Source organism: Triturus cristatus, chromosome 4_1 (genome assembly GCF_964204655.1).
Source record: "Triturus cristatus chromosome 4_1, aTriCri1.1, whole genome shotgun sequence".
Lineage (NCBI taxonomy): Eukaryota > Metazoa > Chordata > Amphibia > Caudata > Salamandridae > Triturus > Triturus cristatus.
Genome location: NC_140585.1, coordinates 872962360 through 872982298, shown reverse-complemented (window position 1 = coordinate 872982298; position 19939 = coordinate 872962360). Strand labels below are relative to the sequence as shown.

The following is a 19939-nucleotide window of genomic DNA, read 5'->3' as shown; positions in this document are numbered from 1 at the left end:
TCACAGCATGTTCTTTCTGTTTCACAAGGCACCCTACAACTGCTCATTATTTCATGTAATATAAATGATGCATGTGTGCATGCGACTTTTATTGCAGCTACCTAGGTGTAAAGTAATGGCGTCTACTTTCACAATATGCTTCCCTATCCGCAGTGGTCTTTCACAGAGGGTTTTCTGGTTGAAGACGCAGTGTGTGTTGTGTGGGCTTCCTGTGGCAGGACACACTCATAGTTGCTTGCTGCCCGTATGTGTACATCTGTTGTGCTTTTCCACCTTATGTCAGTATGCTGTGTGTAGCCGCCTGGGGAGGGAGGGTCTTCCTTCCTATAGTGCTACCTTGAGCGTTCCACACTTGTTGATGCTTCAGCTGTGAAGCTTAGTTCAGTGAACATGTGAGCAAAATGTAGAAGTCCACTAATGGCAAACTTGGTGTCATCTTTTCAAACTTCGCAAATTTCAAAGCTTAAAAAAGGGATTGGCCGTACCCGCTCAGAAGCTGTCCCTGCTGGGGCTGCTGCTGCTCCTTGGCCAGGGTCCTTTCTCGTAGAGACCCCTGCACCACCCCCTGCCCAGAGTCACCCTAGTGTATTCTATCTCTGTGAGATGTTCAGTCATGGCTTCCTTCTGCAGGGGGTCTCTACCTGCATGAGTGGGTGATCACTTCCGGTGGGCTGAGTAGGTTAACCTTTTCCCACCTTCGCAAAGGGCAACGTTTCCCTTCTTCATACTCTACAGAAAGTCACCACTGCCCCTGATGGTGTGGTGATGGTTACTACATCTCAAGAGTAAGGGGATTCAATTACATTGTGACTAATGTGGACCAGTCGTGAATATGGTCCCTATGAGCTGCTTATTTTGTTTTAACATTAAACACATACCGCAGAGTTAGCAGTAGTATTAGAAATGAAAAGCACGGAAACATGCACAATGCATATAGAAGGGCAGAAATACAGAGATACTGAAAAAAGACACACACACTCTCTCTCTGTCATATATATAGGCGTAAACAACAGATATATATATATATATATATATATATATATATATATATATATATCCCTCCCTCCCTCCCTCCAAACTGACACAGACAATAGGGGCATGAGAGACCACTGTTCCCAGACCCTAATTTAGCCCTGTATGCACTAACAATAGAACCAAAAGTACATTAAGCGCTTACCTCTGCAGGCCTGACTGTGAGAAGAAAGATAATTATTGTCATTGTTACTAATAGCGTTCTATTTTACATTAATGCATTCTGAATTACTTCACAAATCATAATAATTACACCCCCAACTGCACATAATTAAGTCGTAAAAAGTCATGGGTATTTCCCGGTGCCTTGTGGAGTAGGAGTCTGTAGAGCAAGTATTCCCAGATCAGTTCATATCCTGAAGGTGATGTCTAGAGTAAGTTTCATGGGTTAGGGAATGTAATATTAACACTTCCCGATTGACACACACACGGCATTCATTTTGCTCCATGTTCATTTAGATAACAACAGTATAGTGTAAATTTACCACTAATTTTCATGCACAAGGGTCATTTAATTTTGTCATAAAATGCAAATTATTTGACCTTAAATATTTTGTTTTTTTTACCTTCTACGATGCCCATAACTTAAGATCTTTGACTATGTGGTACTGGCCTGAATTGTATCTTGTATTTGGCCTACAAATGCCTGCACATTTACCCAAACCAATCATTACTCCTTTTTAATTTGCCTTTCAAAGAAATTGTATTTTTGATACCTTTGGAATGTATATAAATGGTTCTCTGTAAGGATCTGTTACCTGTATGTGGGACTGCACCATGCTCCAATATGCCGCATGTAGGTGGGAAGGTAAAGGTTGCTCGGTGGAGTGGCTTGTCATCTCTTTTCTACCACGACGGACCACAAGATATAGTTGACTTACTGTCCTACCACCACCCTAAACCTCTTGCCTCTGGATGGAATACAAAAAGAACCACTAATCTACTCTCGGTTTCAGTCACTTTCCAGCAAAGTGTAAGATGCTGGTCCACAACAATTCGTTGTGGTGTGGGTGTGACGTAGGAGTAGGCGAACTTTCGTGTTCACATAAAGCTTACACTATTCCTACCAATAAGAGTAACACTGAGGTAAAGTTATTGATTTTTCATACACTGTTTTCGCCCGCCAAAAACGCTGTTTTTTCCTAATGAAAATGTGTTTCTTTGCAATGTTGAAGAGGCAGGGCTCATGGGCTCTTCTGAATGCAGGTTCCTCTTATCTTAATGTTTATGAAAAATGATTCCATAATATAGGTCAGAAATACTTAGTTGAGTGTTTTTTTGTATAGAAATAGAAGTATTCAACCAAAGAGAAGTAACTCATCCCAGTAATGTAACACATCTGGAGTTGGTCACCCTTGACAGCAGGAAATCATCGGCTAATAGACATTGCACATTGACTATGAATAATACTTTCAGATCCTCATATCAAAGTGTGCACAGCAGTTAGACCTAGCACAAAAATGTGGCACATCTCCCCCTACATTCCACCTCTTCACACGGAGAAGTTGGCCAATACCTGTGTTACCACAAGTTAAAAAACCCAATAATCTCATGCAAGCTGAACCGAGCTCATTAGTCTCTTTAAATCTCGCGATCTATCCGAAAGCACATCTCTCTTCTAAAGGTACCTATATTATGCACCGGCCAGTGCAAGGCAGATAGTAGGGGAGATGATAAACGTATAAAAGCTCATTTATAGTCCAACAATAATAATATTACCACCCAGTGACATCTCCTGGTTTTGGGGTTTACTCAGATAAATTGGGAGTGGCATTTGGTAAATGTTGCTACAGATTTCTTGTGATGGGCATAATTCTGGCTACTTCGGAGATGATTAGACCCAGGGTGTGCACTGTGCAAAGAATTTCAAGCAATCAATAATTATTTTGTGGATTTCTAAAAGTGGATGTTCACATTTTTTTATTGACACTCCATGGGTGTCAAGCCCTCTGTGCACCCCTAAGATGTCCCATGGACTGCAAGTTAAAGTTCTCCTCTTCTCAACCTACAGGACCCAGCCTGTAAGAGGTGACATAAGTATCTACATGCATATCCACCCGCTGCTTTACTCTGGTGAGGTGAAAGAGCCTACAAGGGCAGTTCACTAACCTGCCTGTGGGACGGTAGTTAGGGTGTGAGGCAACCGGTTTATCCTGCTGGTGCAGTATTTTAGGGACTATTCTCTTACTATATGCATTGTTGGCTCTAGCTGTGTAGCCTAGCTAAGCTATGCTTAGCACATCTGCGTGTTCCATGCGCCCCAGCAGTGGGCACAAACTCTTTGGCATTCCCCTGCTAAGGTCTGGCTTCTGTGCCACTGCAGTGGTGCCAGAGGGAGTCTCTGCCACAGGGGGAAACAAAGAAGAGAAGTTGTACTCTCTCTACTACTAGTACTCTCGTCTGCAGTATCAGGAGAAAGGAGGCGCCTGCTCTTTGCTGCCCCTCCTTTAATACATGTGCCTAGATTCTCCTCATTTAGAACTGTGTACCTTCAGTGAGGTCTAATCAATTGAGCAACTTTGGAGTAATACAGCAGGGGACATATTCCTGCAAGGACTAGAACATATTACTGTTGTGTTCAGACATTAATAAGGTATGTTTTCATCATTCATTTATCACCCAGGCCACACCCATCGATATAAATAGGTGCCTTACCCTTCGTTGCTTACAAGGGGAGGTTCAGTATTTCTGTGAAATCTACAGGAGGGCCCTCCTGTCCTGCACTGCTGGTTCTATTTCACATAGTTTTGTCATCCCTACTTGGTCTGCCTCTGTCAGTTTAATATATGTCTTTCCCCAGACACACTTCGCGTGCACCCATCACTCAGTACTGTAGCAGTCCACAGCAATAAAGCACCCATCGCCAACTAAAAAGGCATTGAATAGCTGAAGAGATCTGTCACGTGACGCTGGCCAATGGAGGTCTTTTATTTAGTCCACCACTGCAGGTCCCAACTAACTACATATTATGACCGCTGTTTGATATCCCACAGCAGCAATCAGATATAGGATGATATTAACAAAGCTCATTCCAGCAGATATTGTTACCATTTCTCCCTCCAACCTGTGCATACACCACACCATAAACCTTAAACAAAATATCTCAGAAAGGGCAACACAACTAGCTGGATGGTGATCATAAACAAATACTTCTGCTTAAAGCTGCCAGTTTTCTGAAAACCATAAACTTCATGTCTATACCTCACACTTAAATATTCATCACACAGCTAAATACTGCCTCCCATAACATGATAACCACACCACAGGGGTCCTCACACACAACATGGAAACATTTCCCGTATAGGTTCAAAAACAAAGACAACACCCTTCCTTTCGCACACCTTACACTGCATAGCATGCTGCATATGTATGTAGATGCTTCAGCATTCCACAATAAGCACTGTGTGAATGTTGCACTACAACACAATACAGCCACAAAGAAAAAGTAGATGGAAGAAGTCCTGTTGCCCAACCGCCTTGCCTCCAAGGATAGAGCAGGGTGTCAGCGTGTGCCACATTGCCCGTTTCTTGGAGTTACAAGAGGTGGTGGCCATCTAGGTTGTAGAAGATCAAACAAAGCGTGTCTTTTAGGTAGTAAATCCACCTTACTGTTTTATCCTTACTGTTGATTACCAACAACAGGATGGATTCTGTAGCACCCTCAAGCCCCCAGTATTTAAGTACCTGTGAAAAACAAGCGGACAATAACATGAGGTATTGAGACGTTTCTACGACGTGGTGAAGGAACCCAAGGCAAAGTTTGTGACAAGTAATTAATTCCAACGAAGTAATGAGAAAGGTCATTAGTTTGAACCAATTACTTCTAAAACCAATTTGTTCGGAAAACAATTAGATTAAACTGGCAAGAAATTCGGAAAAACATTTAAAAAGTAACACCCCTCAGTTTTCAAATCAGTTCTCACAGTAGGGAAGGAAGATGATCCAGTAAGAAAGTGGGAAGGGATAGGGACAGGGTATGCAGTAATTGGGGGGTGCAAAGGTGGGCACGATAATCCCCCTACTTTAACAATATCACGAATTTGAGCAACATGTGTGTTTTACTGATTGTTTCCACCTAACTGAACTTTCATTATGTAAGCAGAATTTCAAACGAATTGCTTTCAAAGAATTTTGATTCGAACAAATGGTAATGTGGGTGCAGTTTAAATAGACAATAAATCGGCAAAGTCACATTAGTAGGAGCCATTTTGTATACTTCAGGATTAGAATAGCACTCCATAATCGGCATTACTATAACTCCTAAAAACATAACAAACAAAGGCAGGGGTGACCCCCTACTGTTCTTTAGCCATGAATGATGCACCAACATCATTCTGAGGATACTGACCAATCGTTGAAAGCCCGTAACCCTCGCCACAGACAAGCTGTGTACAGAGAATTCAATTTAGAGAATTCAATTTCCATTAATTGAAAATATAGAACTGTCGGGAGAACTGAAATGGTAGTCTTTGGACAGTGGATCTCAATGCGACTAATACTGATTTGTGTCTCCCCCCTCCCTTCCGCACCCCCGGAGTAATGGATCCCTTCCCTGAAAACTATTGTGAGATATGCATCCTTCCCAAGTTCAAAGTGGGCAATGACTCTCATCTTTTCTTCAGAGAGAATAGAAATTGTCTCCTTATAGAAATTTTGCTAAAGGACATTTTGTGGGCAGGATATTTGCATATCATTGCTAATCTATTGTATGCTAGGGGATTACATAGCTATGAGGGAACTTTTGTTGCTTATAGAATCCTCCCCATTTAAGAATAGTTTTTTAGCTATGTGCCATATTGGCTTTGGTGTACACATTATTATAGAAGAGTTCAGTGACCAAGATGTAGCCATTGAATTTTATGAAAAGTAGGTAAGAGGGTGCACATATAGTTGGTCGACTTTGCCTATTGTAAAGATAGCTTCCAGCTCATTTTCATAAGATGTTAAGGCATTAGTTTTGAAAAGCATTTACAAAGCTGTATGACAGTGGTGTTGAGATCTGTCCAATACTGCTGACAAACCTTTTTTGACTTAGGGTCTGATTTAGATCTCGGCAGACGGGTTATTCCATCACAACAGTGACAGATATCCCATCTGCCAAAATATAAATCCCATTATATCTTATGGGATTTATAATTCGGCCGACGGGATATCTGTCACCGTTGTGACGGAGTAACATGTCCACTGCGTACTAAAGCAGGCCCTTAGTGTATGTGTTTGTTTCAAAGAAGATTATCTGCACCACCATACAGAGCATATATGACGTTTCTTTTTCATCACTTCCTTGTTTCCCTGTCCCCGTTTAAAGCTGCTGAAGCTCGGACTTTTAGGACTGCTGAAGAAGTGGATGGCACAATTTTGATGAGACTCTTTCCAGGATTTCTCGAGAGGGTGCACTTCTAGTTCATGCTGAGTCCTGTTCTCATGGACGCAAAATATGTCCTTTGTTGTTGCAGGGTAATTCAAAAGTCATTGGTTCCTGATGTGCCCAGCTGGTATGGAGACCAAATTGGCCATGGGATCCCCTTAAATTTGATTACAATGACTTTACTGCAGTGATTAGCTAGCAGAGTTAAATACACTATTCGAAGATGGTGGACAGGTTAGAAGAATGTTATTCGCATATACTTTCTAAAAGAGAGATTCTAGTACTGTGTGGAACATGGACTCTCAGCGACACGGAAATAACTTGTCTCCAGATCCTACAACGGTTGTATGTCACAATATTGACGTTATTAATATTTTCATTCACAAATATTGAAATATTAACTCCACCATATTGACTACTACTATATTGTCAATGTAAGTAGACATAAGGAATTATAGATTTACTATTCTTAACTCAATATGCAGTTACATTAACAATGTAGTGACAGTTGCATATTATGTATTGCCCATATTCAAGCTTGATATTTCGACCATAATGTAGTGACTGAACTCCCACCCCTCCAACACTTTAAAGAAATTTGAAAGCCATTGAGCTTAACTTGTTGAGATGACCTTTGTTTGTAAAAAATTTCTCACTAGGGCATCATAAACCATTGAGAGCCAATAGTCAGAAGTCATAGACACCAAAAACGTCTCCCCCGCTTCTTAACACAAACCACGTGCTGCACATCTGTCTACAATGCTGTGAAAAGGGGGCAGATGTTAATGATGGACACTACATCCCCGCGCCTAAAGAAATCCTCGCGCCTCCATTTTAGTGCACGGATTCTCTAGGCCTCCGAGACCTTACAAATCATTGCAATTTTGCTCTTATAAAATATTCTGATTGCCTGATGCACTTGTTAGCAGCCCTTGGAAGGTCTTTTTTTTCTCGAGCATTAGCATGGCAGTAATCTCAAGTGGCTGGATATATATTGCAGCTAATGGTGTGTCAGCAGCCGCCAGCAGGCTCTCTCTGGCCTCGAGCCAAGGCGATATTGGCCATGAGAGAGGGCGGGAGAGGCAGAAAGAGAATGAGAAAAAGAGACAGAGAGGCAGAGAAAGGATAGATAGAGGCAGAAAAGGAACATATCAGATTCAGTTATTCACAGCCTCCCTCTGCAGTGTCCTTACTCCGTGAAATTAGAGGACCACGAACGAGCTTGAGTGCAAAATGATTTTTAAAGATGACAAGCCAAGTAGGAAGAAAACACGGATGTTAGCGTCAGCAACAGGCAATAATGGTGACGTGCTGATAGCGACTTGTGGAATAGATGGCAAGCTGCACTTTTAGCGTTTTGCTATTCTTGAAATCCACTCTCTGGGAGTCATGGACACGTGGCGGCAGCAGCTGCCGCTGTACTGAAGCTCAGCTGGCTCTGCTGACGAGAGGACACTTCCACAGTAGGGAAAGGACTGCACCCAAGGCGCGATGGCCTCCAGCTGAGTGGACTCGCCAGTGATGCCGACATGCATTACTCAAGGTGGCAACGGAGCACGATTTGAACCAAGGAGGAGGAAAAGCATGGTATTAAATGCAAACGTAGTCATAGTTCATCTTTTGATTTGTTTAATGTGAGTAAACGGCCCTCTTGAGGGTATCTCTTGGATTATTGCTCCTATGAAATCGACCCTTCTCTTGGAAATCTTTTCTCCAGGCTCATTTCAGAGAAAATACAGGTCTTTCTCAATGGGGTTATGAGGTCTGGTGTTTTCAAACAGCCCTATTCTTACAATATACATAGAGTGGACATTGGGTCCAACACTGCCAACCATTGACTTTTTCGACTATCATCTTTCAGAAATTCTCTGTAAACTTTGTTTATGATGTCTTGAATCAGATCAGTGGAGAAAGTATTTCTCACATTCATGCTATTGGCTGTTCAAGTGTTTTCTTCCTCCTCCAATACATGCAGTGCTTGCATTGAGCAGCATGAGAGACCTCTTTACAACTATGGCCTGAACAGTCTGCTCTTTCTATCGCTACCTCATGTGTTTCGCTTAGTTATCTAACTTTGTATGAGTTAACACTTCAATGCCAGATGTATTGGCTTTGCCAATCAGCGGCAGACAGCACAGATCGGGCGGTAGAGAGGGCTGTAGGGGGGAGGCCATGGTAGGAAGCCGGTATAAAAAAACAAAAAAAACTTCTTGTCGCTTCCTCGCCGCGTATCTCCTACGCAGTCCTCCCTCACTCGGCCCCAACAGGAAGCACACCTAAGCTCCATGTCAGCCAATCTCAACGCTGCCTTAGCTGCATTGTGGTTTGTCTGAGCACCGTGTTTCGGAGCTCAGACACTGACTGGAAGCCTGGGAATGTTCTCCACGCATGCTATAATGCAGCCTGCATGGAGAACATGCAAAGTGCAGTGTTTTGGGCGGCCCAAGAGGGCCGGCTAAGCAGTCATTGCACACTTAGGAGGGTGCTCCCACTCCTCACCTGCCCTCACCCCTTCACACAAAGCTGCTGAAGAAGGAGAAAATAAAATGATATTAACACAAATTATTATAGTTTTATTTTCCTTTTGTCTTACTGAAAAAAAGCAGTGGGGCGATGCTCCTCCACCTTAGCTGAGGAGCTGCCACTGTTGGCCATGCTTGTTTTTTAAAGCAGCCCCTACCTCTGAACTGTGCTCAGTGAGGCTGGGTGTCTTTCAGTTACTAGCATTGTATTGTAGTTGCATTTATATGACAGTTTGTACTTCTCACTACGCACTGACGGACTTTGGCAGCAAAGCAGTGCTTTATTCCATAGATTGGGCTTAGTTGGAAGGCTGCAAGTTTGCAGCATGGCCTGTGTGGGAAATGTTTTGGTGTCATGTGTGATGACGTGATGGATACTCTTATCATGTCAAAGATTGATGGACCTATTCTTGTAGCTGAATATAGAGGACTGTGAGGTAGGTGTTCATGTGGTGATACCTAATAACGCTGTGTAAAAATTTACTTTTATCCACCTGCCCATCTTCGTGCACATCTGTCCATTTCCAGTTCAAGGACTTGTCAGGTCCTTTGAACTCTTAAATTACGGCATCTGCCCGGTCAGCATCCGAGCTAATGCTCGGGTAGGACCACTTGAATGGCATGTTCCCTGAAGGTCTCCATGGCCTTTAGACTACCCTAGAACAGTTCATAGAGCAGAAGGTGAACTGAAGAGAGGAGATACAAGAGACAAGGGATGGAGGAGTAGAGCCTGGAGAAGAAGGGCGTAGAGCAGAAAGAATATACCAAACATACTGTTCTGTCGTGGATGCCTGTGTAGCGCATACGGAACACAAAGGCCACCAAACGGTACTGATTCTGCCACAGCATGACTTGTGAAGGCAGTTCCATGCAGCAATGGCTGCCACTTTTCATAATCTGGGCTGGGTTTTCCTTGCACTCTGGCTTCACCTTTACAGTCTTTAGGCATAACTGGCAACTTATTATCTAAAAACTTATAGGCATTGAAGATTGATTAAATACATAAGACGTGCTAGGAACCCTTATAAAATGCTTGGTTTCCAACACTAATAGGCATATCAATATTTACAAGATATAAAATGCAATCTTCACAAACCCAGTATCTATACCTTGGTGGCACTCATCTTTCCCTTGCACTCACCCACTGACTTATCACACTATTCTTTTATGATGTTCTGTCACCTATATTTCCTTCATCCCCTTTAAATACCATTACCGCTCTTTCTACATTTCCTCCTTTTTTATCCAACATTATCAGAGAATTCTCTCTGATTTTCTGTGCCAACATTGCTTCTTTAAATGTGGACATCTCCATGCACAAAATCTAGCTTCATATTCCCCACATAGTGACCCACTTGACACTTAACAAAATCTATATATTACCCATTTTTCCATCATATTTTTTGTCATATTCCCTTCACTTACTCGCATCTTATCTCTAACAGCATTACACACATTATCCACCATCTCTTCCCACTGTCTTCAGTTTTTCTTCCCAATAGGCATGTTTTCATACTTACTCTTCTGCTTCTCCTGCACTCAATTTACCTCACACCAATCACAATATTAGAAGTTGTCCTATACTACCACAGTATGCTCCTCACCACCCTAATACATCTACATGCCCTCTGATCGCACATTGAATGAATTAAACATTCTCTCTTTGAAATCTCTCCACTAACCCATTTTCACTCATCTCAATAGATTTACAAATTATCACTATCACCTACCCTATCCTCTTAGAGAAAGACATTTATTGACCTAAGAAATCTACTCCACTTTTTCATATTAATCTTGGACAATTCATAGGCTGCAACAGTCATTAGTACCTAACCACTTTAAACAGTGCATACTGCAATTCCAGAACGTTACTTCCCCACTCCTGGCTATGCCAGGCCCCCAGAATTCCTCTCTCATCACCTTTTCTAAGTGTGATCTTTATGTACCCCTAGAGCGATCTCTTTTCTAGACTGGCTAAGTGCCACATACTTGTCCCCGCATTCTCAGCTGACAATTGCCGTGCCACTTTCTAAAATCTTTGTAATATCTCTTGCAAAATGTGTTCCCTTGCCCATCCTGACACCACCATCCCCGTAATCCTTTTTACCATCAGATCCTCTTCCGTAGCCACACCCGTCTTCCTTTGCTCCATATATCAGAACATTCTCATCCACTTAACTTATCAAACACTCCACTATTTTATCACTGTCCTTATGTTTCCCCTTTGTGTTAGCTGCCACCGGAAGATGTACCTCCCTCCCCATCAACTATACTCTGCAAGAAAACTGAATTCCAGCAACTTGGTTGTCTGTGTGGACAACCAAGCTGTAGATATATTTTGCCTTTCTTCACCCAAAATGCCAACTAGAAGTCTACGATCTATCCTAAAAAATGTGTGGTTTCCCCCACAAAAATTCTTGGAACCTATTTGCACGTCATACACATGCGAACAGCGATTTCTTTTTTGAAATGACGCTGATATTCCACTTTAACACTAAGTACACATGTAACTCCCACATCAATCATTCCCATTCTTCAATACTTGGGCCCATCCTCGTCGCCAATATTTTGCTGATGAGTAATAGGATGATTTATTAAAAAAAGGACACAAAAAGAAACTAAAGCAGTAGACAGCTCAAGGAAAAACAGCAACTGCCATTATACAGAACGCTTATGCTGTACACATTCGCACATATTTCGTAACACACACCCAGCCTGTAACAGAACATGCTCGCGCGCCAGTGTTTTAAAGTGTGATTAACAGATGCCCTCTGACATGGAAACAAAGTATGGAAAAATAACTTACGGTAATGGTTTGCTTTGCTGAAGAAGAAGACATCACTCTTTGTACACTTGCGTTGTGCTTTGTTTCATTAATCCCGCACTTTGAAATCCGACTACGGTTAGATCTGGTCACGTGTGTTTCTTAAACAAGCACTGACATTATTGTTCCAGTTTTTGGCGAATATTTTGATATTTGTACGATTTCAAGATTCGATGAATCATGTTTCCCCCTTTTAAATGTCCATCCCATCTCATCATTCGGTTCCTTCGACATCATGTCCCGTTTCCATGGAAATAACGTGGTCCAGGCACCAGCATCAGAGCACACATTTAGAAGTGATGGGGGAAACAGAAGACCGACTGTAAAGGAATGGCTTTGTGCTTGCTGTCATCCCATTTATCTACAGAACAACAAACAACTCCGGCATCGTTTTACTGGGCACACTCTAGCGATCATTACAATACATATTTTTAGCACTTGCTCAGGAAGAGTAATATGTTCCTTGAGAGAGAAAAAGAAATCATTTAGATCAAAAAATATGGAGAAAGCCACATCGCAAATCTATTTTCTTGCCATTTGCGCAATTAGCCGTACACTTGGCCACTGCTCCTCTGCGCTTTACAATGTTTGACATAGAACATCTAGAAGTATCAACTCAGCTACAGAGGATGAACAGCTGGTTCGGCCAAACCCGAATTCCATAGGGCGTGCAGTGTCTGAAGAATGCATTCAACAGGTGTGTTAATCCCCAGATCTATCTTGTCAATCATCTAAACCCAAATCACCAAGTGGCTTCACCAACATATTTAGAAGAACCTCAGCCAGATCAGACGTCATCTAGTAACTGAATATCAAATGAATCCATTACATTATTCGTCTTCCATTAAAGTCACTTTTCTCCTCTAGGCCTCATCGGTCACAAACCAAATTCATCCAGTTGAGAGGTCATCTTCCCCCAATAACCCTCATTGCGAAGAGGCTTCATTTTCCACAAATCTGCCTCTTTCACTCATGAAAGTTTATATCACTTTCAACAAACAAACTTTGTGCAGATTAGGCTTCATCTTCTACACACCAAACTTTTCCACAGAAGGCTCATTTCTTTGCAAAGCACCATATGCACTCATCCCCAGGAGTCCTCTTCTTTTACAAAGCAAACTTTGGAGAACAGGGTTCCTCCTGAAATAAGACTTTTAAAATAGGAACAGCACAATAAATGTAGAATAGCAGCCAGGTTAGATTAGCAAAATTCAAATTCACCAACCACCCGTAGTGACAACTTTTTTATTAATGTACAGAATTGTGGATGAGTAGCTGTCAAAGTGTTATTTTGCGTTGAGGGGTTCCAAGAGATGAGGGTTTCAAATAGACCTCAAACAGATAGCAAGAGTGAAGGTAGTATTGTCTGCAATGTACATTCAAGTAACAAGATTGAAAACTCAATGTAATGACCTCTCGTGTCTCCCTGTAAGGCGATGCCACAGATGAGTTGTGCAGTGAAGACCAGTCCTGGGGGAGACATGTGCAGCATTGCCTTGTTTACCCTCTGACAGCTTCATTAGCCCCATAAATATATTTAGTGCCGCTCCGCTTTCCCCCCATCCTCAGCAACATCCTCTGCTCTGACCAATTATTACAAAAATATGAATACTTCTAGTTTGTACACCCCATTGGCACTTTTTGCAACAACTACTTCTCCCCCACCAAAATAAAAAAACTTCAAACTGGCCCCCTTCTACTCTACCTTACCACCCACAGTGACGCTCTCCCACCCCCAAATATAGACCAATGCAGGACACGTTTCTTCATTCATTCATTGTCTCCCACTGGTGGTGTCAGGAAGATTCTGTTTCTGTATCCTGTGCTTCGTCTCCTGTTATTATCAGGCAGCACGCTATGAAGCTATGTCTCTCTTAACATGTGCTGCCTCTATTTGTTAGGCTGTCTGATCTTTTCCCCCGCAGCCCATAATGCACTCTCATATCAACTAGTCTTTTGTGTCTGCCTTGGAGGATTGTCGTCGCCATCTTCTAATGGACGGTGTGCTTTGAAGGTAGGCGTGAAAGAGAGCGGGGAGGGAAAAATATACAGCTCGCAAAAAGAAATGCAGCCTATTTCTTCATGTTCTAGGAAAGCGTACTCTCTAAACGTTAAAAGCTTTGTGGGTTACTGAAGAACTTTAGCCCACTCATCTACTTGTTATTCATGTGATCCTCTTTGTCAAGGTTGTGCTCCTGAGTCAAGATGTCTTTTAATTAATTTCTTTCCATTTTGTTTATTCTTCATACTGTATTCAAGGCTAGGTGTAAAAGCCTTCAAACTTTGCCACAATTTGGATTACGGCCAATCAACAACTTGCAAAGTGTTTTCTCTACCTAACAGAGAAAAATGTCTTGAAAAGTTTTACTTTGGAAAAGTCCTGAACAATAGGCTCTGCGTGTCAATTCAAGATCTTAGGGAAACCACTAAAGTCCTGCTGTAAAGAAATAGGCATGAATAGTATGTGCTGTTTTTGTTTCTAAGTATTGACATGAGTGTCTGAAGCGGACTGCCTCTGGCGGCCTTTTTCAAATATGAAATGTGTCTTTATAGTAACCGGGTTATAATCCCTTGAATGCCTTGAGTTAGTGTAAGGGCTTGTGTTTTGCTCTGAAAGCAGAGAAGCAAAGACAACTTCCTTAGAGAGAGTGAATTTATTTACCACGATGGGAGGTCGATTGCCAACTTTCGCAATACATTCTATGCGGATGTTAACTTGTGAGAATCTGTAACTCAAGCATGGAGTTCAAAAGCCCATTCATCTAGAAAAGGGCGGGTTCTTATAGACACTTAATGGTCCCTAGAATAAATTGTTCACCAAGAGGGAGCAGTATCTATGGGCACACTGTTATCAAATAACAATCCTCAACATTTTGTTAGGGTATCCGTGTGCCCAGATGTGAAGAGGGCACTACTAACCTGTGCTCAACCCCCGGTAGCTTGGCACAGAGGAAGCATTGTATAAAGTATTTGGGCACACTTCAAACAGTAAAACAGGGAAAACAACACCACACAAAAGATCCCACACCAGGTTAGAAAAATAGAGCTTAATTTAATAAATGAAACCAGACAAAAATCCAATCAGTAGAACCGAAGTTAGGAATTTGTAAAGAATAAACTGCAATATAGCGCCTAAAAGCAGAAGCACCAACCGTGGCTATCTAGTCACACTGGACTGGGTCAAAGTCAAAAGTTAAAGCTGATCACAATGGAGCGTGGGTCGTACAGAGTCCCAGATTAGTCCCACTGAAAAGTTTACCTCCTCAAGTTCTGTGCCAAGTGTCTGCTTCACGTTAGAGAGGGCCAGAGGAAGCAAGGAGAGTGTTGCTGCGGTGGTCGACATGGCGTGAGGAGCAGTTCAGGCATTGTGTTAGGGCGGGCTGAAGCCTTGCGTTGGCAGTCCTCCATGGCAATTAATGCTTGCTGTGCGAAGAGACAGGCTGGTGGCAGCTTGCACTGATTTTCTGTGTGAGATGCATGGTTCCGGTGCGAACAGGCCTGTTCGCTGTCACAAAAAGCCCAAAAGCTTTATTTAAAAAACAGTGAGCCACACCAGGATCCAGGACCCGAGGGGCACCACTTGGGGAACAAGCAGAAGACTGGTCCAGGAACTGTTGGAGAGCCTTTTATGTCCTAAGGCTCAAATCTGGAGGAAGCCGACTAGTCCTTTGAGTTAATCTGTGGTCATGGGTTGAAGATGGGTTGCAGGTCCAATTCTTCCTCCCAGGAAAGAGGGTAGCAGGTCAGAAGAACAGGGTAGCAGATCCTTCCGAGTGGCAGTCCAGCAGAGTGACAGTAATTTTAGCAGCACCGCAATCCTTCTTCCTGACCGAATATCCACAGGTCCAAAAGTGTACTGAAGAGTTTGTGTCTGAGGTTCTTCTTTTAAACACTGGTGCCCTGGTTCTGGAAGGTGGGAGAAATGTCTAGACAATGTCTTAGAAGTGCATAGGATTCCTTACCTCCTGTGCCTGGCTCGAACTGGCTGAAGTGACAATGCAGGGTTGTTAGGTCCTTTGTGTGAAGACGGGACACTGCCTATTCAACTATAATGGAGGCTGGACTCAGCTCCTCCCTCCCATCTTACCAGTGATGGCCCACCCATCCACACCTAAGCTCCCATTGTGTGTGGCTGTCTGGGAGGAATACGTAAATCCCAAATTCCAACTATACTCAGTCATGTGGCCAGAGACAAACTGCAGGCACCAAATGGTTAAGGCAAGAAAATGGCAACTTCATAAAAGTGGCATTTTCAGAATTGTTATTTAAAACCCAACTTCACCTTTAGTTAGGATTTTAAAATAAAATTTCAGGGATACCGAACATGAATCAGGTATCACTTCCCATTTGCAAATTAAACTTATAAAAGGCAACTCCAATGTTATCCTATGGGAGAAATAGGCTTTGCAGTAGTGAAAAACAAAATTGAAGTTTTTCACTACTAGGGCATGTAAAACTTAAAAGTACATGACCAACTTATTAAATACACTGCACCCTGACCCTTTGGTGTCCAGGGCCTACCTTAAGGATGACCTCTATGTAATAAAATGAAGGTTTGGCCCTGGCAAAAGGTTTAGTTTTCAAAGTTAAACTGTTGAGAGGTCTTGCCCAGCATCAAGCTGCACAGCCACAAAGGGAAAAGTCGATAGAACCTAATGACAAGAATCTAAGTATTCAATTGTAATCCATATTTATTTTGGAAGTTTCAAAGCCCACAATGAAGGTAGCATGATTACCAACTTTCAGTGCTAAAGAAATGCCCATCCAGGCTTTTTTCAATGAAACATCAGAATAAACGTATAATCCTGGGTAACTGTGCAAATGTTCACCCATTTCATTTCGGGCAATAAGGCCTTCTTCAGGGATAATTCCAGTATAAAAAACAACCCATCAGCGACCATGAATAATTTCATGACACTAAACTACAATAAAAGCTTTGAAATGTATAATCTGTGGAGTGATTTCACACCACCCCTCACTAAAGTTAAACTAATTTAACTGCTAAATCCATGCCCAGTATAAACCGAGGTACTGTCAAGAAATAAATACAAAATATGGGGGTTATTATGCCATAAGTGCAATGTGCCCCATGCAAAACTATGTGCACAGAACCAATTATAATAAACCAAGCAAATGCCAAACATAAACTTACAGTGCAACAAGTGTAAGATCTGAAAATCCAGTGTCTTAACGTCGTGACCCGAAGCGTAACTGCTTCGTTCAAACACCACAAAAATTGTGCACCATAAAACCTTGTGATTGTTAAACCTATTGCGTACATCAAAGGTGAAATCCATCCATTTAAATACCTACCACGAAATTCAAACCAAACACATTACCACAAAACCAATCCAAACATAAAAGCTCCATAAACGGCTGCATTTAAACATATTGCGCCCTTCATGCTCACATGCAAGTTCAAACGACACTAATAAATATTCAAATTAAAATATGCTGTGAACATCAAACCATAATTCAAACTCAAATATGCAAACAGTGCAAATTAAGATAAATAAAATGCTAGTTGCAAAAATACACATGAACATAAACAATATTTCACTCATGATTTTATTAGAAATTAACTTGTCGATAGAATCCAACGACAAGAATCCAAGCAATCAATTGTAATCCATATTTATTTTGGAAAATTCAAAGTTCTCAATGTAGGCAGTGTGATTACCAACTTTAAATACTGAAGAAATTCCCATTCAGGCGTTTTTCAGTGCCACTTCAGAATACAATATAATCCTGGGTAAGTGTGTAAATGTTCACCCAATGCGTTTCGGCCAGCAAGTCCTTCTTCAGGGGTAACTGAAGCATAACAAAAACTCATTAGTGACCATAAATAATTTCACAACAGTGAACAACAACAAAACCTTTCAACGGTATAGTCCACCCAGGTTTATGTAACCAGGTTGAAATGATTGGTTAAAACTGCACACACAGGCTGTGCAATGGCAGGCCTGAGACATGTTTAAAGGGCTATATATGTGGGTGGCATAATTAGTGCTGCAGGCCCACTAGGATCATTTAATTTACTGGCCCTGGGCACGTGGAGTGCACTTAACTAGGGACTTATAAGTAAATTAAATATGCCAACTGGGTGTAAGCCAATTCTGTTTTAAGGAGATAGAACAAGCGCTTTAGCACTGGTTAGAGATGGTAAAGTGCACAGATTCCTTAAGCCAAAAAAACGAATTTTGCAAAAAAGGGAGGACAAAGACAAAAAGGGCCATTTCCAACAGTTATGATGGGCATTGAGGGTGAGGGACCCGTCTTAAGATCTTTTTGATGGTCAATAAGACTTGAGTTTGCCTTTATTTAGAGTAATGCAATGTGGTGGGGTGAGTTTATGCATTTTTGCTGCCTTCATCTTTACTCCTCTACCTCATAAAATGTTTTCACCTATATTTTGTTTCAGATCATCCCATTGACTGGCCCTCGAGAAGGAGGGACAAGGGTCACCATTCGTGGACAAAACCTGGGTCTTGAGTTCAAAGAAATTAAGGATTATGTTAAGGTTGCTGAGGTCAATTGCACACCTGTTGCAGATGAATACATCCCTGCAGAACAGTAAGTGGATGGGATGTTCTTGATGACTTCATTCCATGTCACCACCATTGGCATATCTTAAGATTGTTTCTAGTTGTTTAATAAATAAACATCTGAGAAATTCAAGCGCTCCAAATCTGCCAGCAGTTTCTGTATTGCATGGATGAGTGATTGCTTTATTGGACTAGAGCATGAGATGATGTAGGAAATCAAGATGAGGATGATGCTCAAAGGTTGAATTCCATCACAAGATTCATCCCCAAGCGTTCGGAGTCAGTGGAGCAAGCACACAGGAGCTATGATTTCCAAGTAAAGAAGTGTTGTTGAAACGTGACATGCAGCCACAGCTGCTGCAGGTAAGGGCGGAGGGGCCGACTGGGGGGGATTTCGAGAGACGACCACGAGGGAAAATTACTTATTTATTTAATTTTCCCTTGCGGTCGTTTCTCGAAACCCCCTCGCCCCCCAACGCTCCCCAACGCTCCCACCTGCAGCGGCCGTGGCTGGTGACATGCTTTTCTCCATCTCATACATTAAGCTCCATGAATCAAACACAAACCTTTCCCATCGTCAAGAAACCGGAGGTAAAGAAAAGAAATATTGGCAAACAGAACCTTCCATCTATCTTGCAATATTCATGGCCATAATGGGAAAATGCCCACCAAGGTAATACTACATGTAGTTTAGGGAATTAAGTATGAAAGTCCCTTAGGCAAACAAGGTTAAAGTGTCACCAAATAGGTAATTACGATAATGTGAGCTAGCGTGACAATTTACCACGAGTAATGGCGACAAAGTAGGACATGACGCACAAGGCTACAAAATATTGAAGAGGCTTTCTAACAACATTTGATGGCTCCATTCTCTCACGTCTCTCTTGATCCCCCTCCATATCTCGATCTCTTTTCTGTTCTCTCTAGTCTCTTAATTACCCCTTCACTGTTTTGTTTTACTTTTTGCTTTTCATATCTCTCTCCCACTCCTCCCATTTCTAGGTATGTATCTTTCCTTATATTCCTCTCACCTCATTCTATCTCCGCTATCTCCATCGCCTGTTGTCTCTTTACACTCTCTTTCTGTGATGATTTTTCTTTTTGGCTCTCCTTCGCTCCACCGTCCATCAAGCTCCCTCACTTACTCTCTTTTCTCCCTCTGTTTCTTTTCCTTCTACTTCCAAATCTCTCTGTCTCTCCTCTCTTATGTATCTCTACCTACACCTTGCTCACTTTTACTTTTACCTGTCCATAACCCTGAGTTTCTATCTTTCTACCTTTTCTCTCTCTTTATTCCTGCCCCATTCTCTCTTTTCCTCATTTCTCTCTCTCTATCTCTCGGTCTCTCCCTCAGTCTTTCTCGTTTGATCTCTTTTTTCAATTCTATCTCTGTCTTTCTCTTTTTCTCTCTCTCTTGCCTCCTCTTTCCATGCAAAGGAAATATAATATTGAGACAAATAGTAATACTAGACAAATTAACATCTTTCTTGCCACATTGCAAAGTACAATAGCTATTCATGGGAAAGTGGTGTCGGTCCATTAAAGGTCAGTGGTTGTCAGTCCTACAAGAATCGTTGACATTCTCTGCTTAACAAAGCATATCTGTTCATACAGACTTCAGACAAGTGTGGCAGCAGTTGTTTGCTAA

General features: G+C 41.9%; 1 protein-coding gene across 4 annotated transcripts in view; it reads left to right on the top strand.

Annotated features, from left to right (window-relative positions):
- The window catches only part of PLXNA4 (plexin A4), a 1024340-nt gene that overhangs the window by 753433 nt on the left and 250968 nt on the right, over positions 1–19939 (top strand). For all 4 annotated transcript variants that reach the window (XM_085653587.1, XM_085653590.1, XM_085653588.1 and 1 more), the window contains one exon: positions 18168–18319. In XM_085653587.1, coding sequence (XP_085509713.1) covers positions 18168–18319 — 152 coding nt within the window. The remainder of the gene's footprint in view (positions 1–18167; positions 18320–19939) is intronic.